Genomic DNA, 8,571 nt, shown 5'->3' on the forward strand with positions numbered 1-8,571 from the left:
ACATGCAGGTAAATGTTTAGGTTTGTGCGTACGGTGCACATAAACATGGCCTTAAGGAAGAAAGTTGCATGAGTGGTTGAGTTTCAGTCTGAGTAAAGGGTTTGTCCTAAATTCAGGATAATCGTATTCCATAATGCTACTATCATTAGTATATGCACTCTGCAGCTGTCTTTGGGAAGTAAGTGAAGAACGTACTTTTTGAGCTCCATGTGTTCACTTCTGTATTTCTGCAGCCCTTTTAAAATACATGCCTTATTGTCAGCTAAAAAAAAGGGAACAATTTGCTCATGATTTCCTGCCTTTTAACATTTGCTTTCTCTATAAAACCTTATGAAAAATGTTGGAGTTTCCCCTTGCTGTTAAATATAAAAGCTTCAATGTTTCTTGGGAAAACAAATCTGACGAGCTCAGTTCAGAGCATGTAAATGCTGCCTTTGCTATTACAGGAGTCAATGCAATGCCAGTTACACAGACAGGGCAGTTACTTAATAAGGACCAAGTACACGGTTTTCGTGTCAGAGATGGTAATTTTTAGCATGCTCATACTGAAACTTAATGAAACATTTATTACCATATTTTTGTTTACCATGCTATTTCAGTAATTCCATTTATAAATTTTACAGTGAACTATTTTTAACACTGAAGCTTTGACTAAAGTCACCCGTGAATAAAGTCATGAGCCTTTGGACTATAGGCCATGGTGTAAAAAGCAAGGCAAAAATGTTATTTGCCTTTATAATTATTTTCTTCTTTTTACTTAATCTTTCACATCTTGTACTTTGCATTTCAGGGCTGGTTGCAGTGCAATGTGGAAAATTTCTGGAAATGAGACAGATGCCGTTGGAGACTTCAAGATTTTTTTTAGAAAATGGACAGCATTACAATTTTGCAACCCATGGTAGGGAATGAAAGCTAGCATTCAGACACTTCAGTTCTCAATTACCAAAAGATAAATGGACATAAAATTATTAAGCAAAAGAATCTGAACACTATCAAAAGCAATGAATGCTCCATAGGAAATGAATTTGGTAAATTTTAAGGGCATTATGATTAATCACCATGACTTGTTCATGAATTAGAACTTGTTCTGCACTTGGCTACAATTATTTTGATTTAATGCTTTTTATCAGTGAATGAAGTTATTCAACTCCATTTAACCATCTAAAGCAATTTGCACGACCTAAACTCTCGGATATCTCTCCTGTTCGTCTCTTTCAGTTCATTTCTCTCATGCAGCTTTTTATGAGTCACTGAATCCCAAACACATTTGGGTGACTAGCTTACTTACAAAACAAGTACTGTAAAAAGAGAGAGTCATACTGGATTATTAAATTGATGACTGTAAACCTAAGTTTGTATAAAAGCCTTTTTATATCTCATTTATGCACGACTTTCTCAGATCACTGCTGAAAGGCTGGTACTGACCTACAAAGGGAAGGTACTCTTTGGTCCCTGTTGCCAAAACACTTGGCCTTCTGAAGGCCTCAAAATGATTTAGTTATTAATGAATCAGGACTGTGTTTGTCATAAGGAAATTGCTTCTCATCTCACCCAAAAAACAACATTACAATTCTGTCATGAACACAGCAACTCAAAATGTCTTTTTATTTTGAAAGGTTATTGAAGCTGGAAATGCCTTTTGGCTTTCATTTCCTTTCTCTGCCAACAGGAGGGGAAACATAAGGGAGTGGAAAGGTCTGAAAAGAGCATAATTAGGTCTGTTGAAGAGATACGAAACGTCACTTTAGTGGAAGAAACCATGCTATCTGCAACAGAAACATCTGTAACTGGTAACAGATCAGCTGCAAGGGAAAACAAGCTATTGCCTGCATGTTGGGATGGGGTGAAGAGTTACTCGCACAGAAGAGCTTCTTCGGTCTTCTGGTGAAACACTAACTGGGCATGTCAAACTCCACCTCAGAAAATAAAACCACATGTGGGACACTTTCTCTTCACACACAGCACATAGAAAATCTTTTGGAGATTTACATAAAACTAAACAGTGTGTGAAAGCACCTTGCGCCGCCAGTCTTTTGACTGATAAACCTCTTGCGGAAGACATGGACAAGCTGATGCTAGAAGTCTTCCTTCATCCCAGGCAAGGCCAGGGGAAGGAAATCAGTGCCATATCCGTAAGACCTGCCTGAAAAACCAAGCCAGTTTGTCAAAAGAATATTCCTTGCCTCATCCAAATTCTGGATTTACAGAGAGGCTGGCAGGATCTTCACAATGTGAAGGCGAGCGTGAGCGCAGACCGGTTGGGGAAACCAGGATGCCTTTTGCAGGGAGCAGAACCACCTGGCACTGCTCTGAGCAGGGAAATCAGCCTTCCTCCTAACACACCAGATCGGCTGAATTGGGCCAGAGTGGTGTAAGGACATTGTCACTCCTCCGGGTAGCACACCCTTTGGCTCTGGGCTGTTGGGGCGCAGGGGGTTCCTCTCTTTTCACATAACTGCCTCAACGGGCCTGAGAAGCAATGGGAAAAATTCACAGCCAAAACACTGCAATTCAGCCTCATGAGGTGGAACTACAACCAGGAAAGAAAACCCTGTACGTAAGAAAGCCGGGAGCCCCCGCAGTCCTGGGGAGGAGGGCTGCCTCAGGAGATCGCAGGATTCAGAGAGGCAGCACGACATGCGTAAACCTGGAAGGGAGCCCGCCTGGCCACATCCTTTCCTGCTGACAACACTGGGAATCCCATGGAGTGGCTGAAATTATTTTGCCTTCAAGCTCTGCTCCATGTTATACAGTAAGGGTTTCATTTTCTGTAGGATGTAACTAAAAGCTGAGGCAAATGTGAAAATTCTTAATCTTGGCACATGCAAGATTTTATTAAAAACACATCGCCAGCTTCCACCTCAGACAAGGGCTGTGTACACCAGACCTCTTGCAGGATGTTCTTGAGAGTACTGACTCCGAAACGGCTCTGAACACCTCTCATTCAATTCCACGGACACCCAGTTCCACATCTTCTCGTGTCTCATCTGGGAATAAATACCTCATTTTGACAGGTTGTAGAGCTTCCTATTTTAAAACTTCCCTTTGCTTCTGGCAATTGCTCCACTTCCTCAACTCTTTTCACTTTCTTTTTAATTTATTTTTAATAGTAGAGATATTGAAATACCGAGAGACTACATTTCCAGTTACTTTTGGTATAAACACTAGTGCTTTTGGGACACAAGTAGAGTTGTACATTTGACTCTTTGCATTTGTACTGTTAACGCCCACAATAACTGTTGTCTTACATTCGTTCATTAGCTTAGCCCTTACAAACCCCACCACCGACTTGATGGAATGTACAAGACTGTCAAACCGCAACATCCATTTATGTGTTTTTCTAGACAGAGACTACATCCTCACTAAAAGGGTGCCAGGGAGTAAGACTGGGGCTGCTCCATGATGGGGTACGAGCAGGAGCCGAGGGTGACCCCAGCACAGGCCATACCCTCACTGAGCAGGGTGCAGTCACACTGTGTCTGAAGACAGGCGCTGGTAAGAGTTCACCCACAGCCCCAGACATGGGAAGTCATGAACTGGTCTGGGGTCCTTCCAGGGAGTCCAGCCAGGGGCAGCAGGAGACAGGGCTGGAGACAGTTCTGGAGAGGCAGTTAGGATGCGGTTCTGAGGTCCACATGGGAGACAGGTACACCCACAGACACAGACGCTGATCAGGGCAGGAGTGGGACTGCTCAGGGCAATTAAGACCGATCAGTGCCCTCATGGCCCTGAAACAGTACCATTTACATAAACCACGCTGTAGTACAATGTACATGCATTTAACATGAAACAAAGTCCTGGTGACAGGACAAGCCTAATCAAGAACAGTAGGGCTGCTTTTGGATTTTGGCCTTTAGTGTTGTTTGAGGTTTTTTGCAACTTGTGCTTCTTTTTGGTAATGTGCAATTATCTGAACAATTATGAGGCTATTAATAAAAAGGAAAAGCAAGCCTGCCAACCATATAAGCAAAAAGGTGTTATATCCTTTGAACTCCAGAAAGTACGCAGGAGCGAGCCACAGGCCCTGTCCAACAAGCCACAGAAAGAGAAGCACCACAGCACGACGCCAGGGCATCTTAACACTGGGCATTATGAGGGGCAAAAGGCAGAGGTACCAGACAAAGTACTGGGATGTGCATACTTTGTTAAAAGTCACAAAAATAGCGGTGTGTAGGAAACAACAGAAGGCAAGGTCTCTGTAAAAGGCTACGGACACAACCAGGAGTAAAAGCAGCTGGGGCAGGAAAGCTGCGAGCCCCAGGGCAAAACTCCATTTGCTCTCCGCAGTTAAGTACAACATGTAGAAATAGGGAGAGAAGTTATGACGGATATCCCTCCTGGTCAGGTGGTAGAGGTAGGCATGCTCCAAAAACTCCCAGCCATAGAGGTAATAAAAAGCAAAAGTCAAGGCAGCCAGCATGGAGCCCGCAACCGTTCCAAAAAGCAACACATCGCGGTTCAGCACCTTTAGAAAAAGCTGCCAGAGGTCACCTATGGAGGTAAACTTTGCTTTTTCGCAACTCCTGGTCCCCCCCGCCCCCTCCCCGCCGCCCCCTTTGCCCCGCAGGTGGAGCGCTATGGGCAGCGCGTAGGTCAGCGGGTATATTTTCAGGTGCACAGCCAGCCCGTAGCAGGCCGCGGCCTTCCCGATGCTCCCCACCGCCAAGAAGTCGAGGGTGGCCAGCACCATCAGGGCCACCAGGGCCTCCGCGTTGCCCCGGCTGGACACGGCCATGGGCAGCGGGTTGAGGAGCCAGGCGGCGGCACAGCACCCGCAGGCCCGGCCGCCGGTGACCCCTCGGCGCCGCAGGGCCCGGTAGGCGACAACAGCAGCCGCCAAGTCCCCCGCCACGAAGAGCAGCTTCCCGCAGGCCTCAGCCAGGTAGACGTTGGGCGTCAGGAGCCAGGCCAGCAGCGGGGTGTAGCGGTAGGTGGCCCGGCGGTAGGGCGACCGCCCCTCGGTCACCAGCCGCGCCGCGTCGGTGAACACCCGGTAGTCAACGTCGGTGTAACGCACCCGCATGGCCCCGTCCTGGTGCAGGCCGTACAGCAGCAGGCCCAGCCGCGCCAGCAGCGCCGCCAGCAGCACCGTGCCCAGCGCCATGGCACCGCCGCGTCCGCAACCGGGGGGGGCGGGGGGGGAGGGGTAGGCACCGGCGGCCCCGCGCACAGCTCGCGGCGGCCACGGGGGCGCGACCCCGGCTGCGCGCGCTCCTGCGCCCGTAGCGGCGGCGGGGCGGAGGGCGGGACCGCGCATGCGCGGCGCGCCATGAAGCCGTGGCGGGTTGTGCGCGGGCCGCGGGGAGCCGGGCCTGGCCTGGCCTTCCCTTCCCCTCCCTCCCCTCCCCTCCCGCTGCCGCGGGCCCGGGCCCGGGCCCGGGAGCCCCCTGCCCCCTGAGGCGCCGGCAGGGCTGCCTGAGGGGAGCCGGTCATGCCTCCCCTCTGCGGCCGCCGCTGCGAGACCACGTGCCCTCCGCCCCCTGAGGCGCCGGCAGGGCTGCCTGAGGGGAGCCGGGCGTCCCTCCCTTCAGCCGCCGCCGCTCCCCTCCCCCGGCTGCGGGCCGGGCGGCGCCGGGCTCTGCGGAGAGCCCGTGGAGCTGTGTGCCCTCGCCGCGTTGGCGTCGGGGCGGCGTGGCTGCGCTGCCGGCGGCCTGTGTGTGTTCCGACGGGCCGCGGGGCCTGGCTGCTCGCCGCTGCGGCCGCTGGCTGAGGGTCTGGCGGGGGACGGGCCCCCTTGGCGAGGGGGGAGGGGGCGCCGCGGGCCGCGCTGCCGCCGCTCCTTCACCCTCAGGGGCGGGGGGCGCCCTGCGGCGTGGGTCTGCGGGGCTCCGTGGGCAGGGAGGCAGCGTATGTGACAGTGGTTCAGTAAGAAGAAGAAGGAAAAATAACATCTGTTATTTACTTTCTGCAAATGGCTGTGTTTTGCCTAGACGGATGAGCTCTCTCTAGAGCACTTAGGTGAGCTTCCTTCCACAGCAATTTTCTCATTTAATTAGATCAGAAACAGTACCGTGAAAAGCAGAGCTTAGAAAGAAATTAATTCCACTGTATTTTGAGGGGGGGTTATACGTTTTTCAGATAACCCAGACAGGAAACTATTTGCTCTAGATTGTATCTTGCATTGGAATTGTGTCTGATTTAAAAACAGGTATTTATTACTTGGCAGTATTACAGGTTTCATGCTAGAACTGCGTAGGGCTTTTTTAGAGGCGTTTTATTAATCAAAAAAACGTGCACTTGCTTGTTTAGTAGTTAATTGCAACTGCATTATTTTTGCCGAATGGTTTAATTTGGGAACGCTGTGGGAGCTGCAGTGTTGCTGGCTCATGTTGCTTAAAGAAAATCATCTGTTTTTTTCTCTGTTCTGGGGACACTCATCAGAGGACTGGGAGCAGGCACGTTGCATTTGGCACAGAAGTCTTGGAGGCTGTCCTAACTGGTAGGTTATTCAGGGGACAAAAAGATATTTCTGTTTGTGCACACGCAGCTATTCATTTTTATCCCTTAGACTGCTGCACTTTGCATAATGCAATCACATATAGGCTGAGATGTCCAATGGGAGAAGCATAGTAACCAAGTAACCTGGAGAACCAGTTTTTCCTCTGTCTGTCTAAGTCCCCAGATATTTACATATTGTGTACTAAACCCCACATCTTCAACAGGAAGGCTCAAGAGACTTCTCGATTAACTCACCATATGACATCATGAAATCCTATAACTGATGATTAGGGCTTTTTTGGGATAGGGCATGAGGGTGGTTGTGGATTCTTCATAATTAATTGTTTACTCATTACTGCTGTTCTACTTTAGAACAGGAAAGGTTGGTAACATCATTTTATCACCTTCCTTTTTTCATCTTAGACTCTGATGGCTGGGATACTTTTACAGAAGGTTATATCACTTATCCTATGTTGTGCCCGGGATATCCTCTGGAAATGCTAGGAGATAGAAACTTAATAAAATCACTGAGACTGAGATCACTTGATAGTTTGTGGAACTGCAGGTCTAAGCAAAAATATGCATGTAGAGACATATTTTTGTGTTTGTTTGTTTCAGGAAGGTTGCTGCTCATGAAGTATTCCTGCCATCTGCCTGCTTTCTCCCCGGATTGTTTGCAGTTCTTCTGTTGCCTCTTTGGTTGGAATATGCTTTGTTATTTCAGATCCTTTGAGGAAACGGTTCATTGTCAGAACAGAATGCATTGTTGTTTATCTGCTGAAGTGCCTAAATTTAATGGTATTGATTAAATAATCCTAGTTTAATAAACACTTAGGAGTTTGCAGGTGTCTCAAATGTTTGTCTGTTTCTGACAGTCTGTTTTCAGACAAATCTTTTATTCTTATCTGAAGTTAATAGGGGTTGTGAAGCTGTCCATAGTGACTGTTTATCTGGATTCTAAAGAGGAAAAGGTAGGTAATTTAATTCTAAAGGGTTTTGAAGTTAGTAAAACAGAAAAGGTACCTTAGCTATTGTTGCGTATGCCGTGACTATATGGCATTGCCTGAGCTAGAAAAATAATTTATTTTCCTTATCAGTAATTTAACATCTTGAAAATAAGCTTGAAGCTCTTCAGAGAATTAAGGTTTGGCTCAAAAATGGGTTTGGCTTCAGATTTGATACCAGCTCGCTTAACCTGATTTGTCATGTCCTGTAGACTTTAATGCAGGAAGGAGGGCAGTCTTATTAAAGTTATAAAGCTGTTGTTCCTGTAAAATGCTGCTTTTATTTATACAAGCCACCAGGAACCACTTTTAGGAAATGCTAGGAGATAAAAACTAATAGAAGTGCTGGGACTGAAAGTGACTGATTCCAGTGCACATGAAGATGCAAAGAGTATCAAGAAAAGTGTGGAGTCAGCCATAACCACGCATAAAATATTGACTAAACAGAAATGCATATATACATGTATGTGCACATATGTGTTTTCCCCATTGCCTACCATGCATTTGGTTTACACAGTCTCAAAGATGGTGCCATCAGATTATAAACTGGGTTCACATCTATGTGTGCTTCTGTTGCATGCTCATGATGGGGGGTGATAAGCCTGATCCCTAACATTAACTTCTCATGTTGTCATTGTCTGTGACAGACCCTACTTCAGCAGCACTGGGACATATAATGCAGAAACTACCTCAAGTGCCCAGTCATTACTTTAGGCTTACAGGGCAGTTGTAGCAGTGCAAGGACAATGCAATGGGCCTTGTTATGCAAATGATGTTAAGACCTAGTGGAAGTTTTTATCATCTGAAGACCAAGGTGCAGCTGGAGGGTGACAGCTGGTGAGTGAGGGAGAGAGTGACTAGCAGGTTCCTGGTCAGTCAGGAGCAGCCATCACACTTGCTTGTTTATTTATTTGCCTTTTGGAGTTTACTCTCCACACTATGGTAGAAGGTTAGTTTTGAGGAGGAATAAGGCGAGGCTACTTTCGTGGATGAACAAAGATGAACAAATGGCTAAAAACTATATCTACTATAGCTACTATACTGACAGATACAGTAGGGCTTATATTGGAGAGACTAACAGATTACCTTTGAGAACTCAGAGGAGAAAAAGGAGGCTACTAAAGGGGTG

At 47.4% G+C, this 8,571-nt stretch overlaps 1 protein-coding gene and 1 long non-coding RNA gene across 2 annotated transcripts; one reads left to right on the forward strand and one right to left on the reverse strand.

Annotated features, from left to right (window-relative positions):
• Positions 1–1,578: 1,578 nt before the first annotated feature.
• Positions 1,579–5,231, reverse strand: PIGM (phosphatidylinositol glycan anchor biosynthesis class M). Its single transcript, XM_037392689.1, has one exon. The coding sequence runs from the start codon at positions 5,102–5,104 to the stop codon at positions 3,854–3,856; it is 1,251 nt and encodes a 416-aa protein (XP_037248586.1). The 5' UTR covers positions 5,105–5,231; the 3' UTR covers positions 1,579–3,853.
• Positions 5,232–5,288: 57 nt separating this feature from the next.
• On the forward strand, positions 5,289–7,287 carry LOC119150283. Its single transcript, XR_005105000.1, has 3 exons — positions 5,289–5,958; positions 6,382–6,439; positions 7,057–7,287. It is a non-coding gene; the product is annotated as an uncharacterized LOC119150283 (long non-coding RNA).
• The last annotated feature ends 1,284 nt before the right edge of the window (positions 7,288–8,571 follow it).

This window comes from Falco rusticolus, chromosome 6, assembly GCF_015220075.1.
Source record: "Falco rusticolus isolate bFalRus1 chromosome 6, bFalRus1.pri, whole genome shotgun sequence".
Classification (NCBI taxonomy): domain Eukaryota; kingdom Metazoa; phylum Chordata; class Aves; order Falconiformes; family Falconidae; genus Falco; species Falco rusticolus.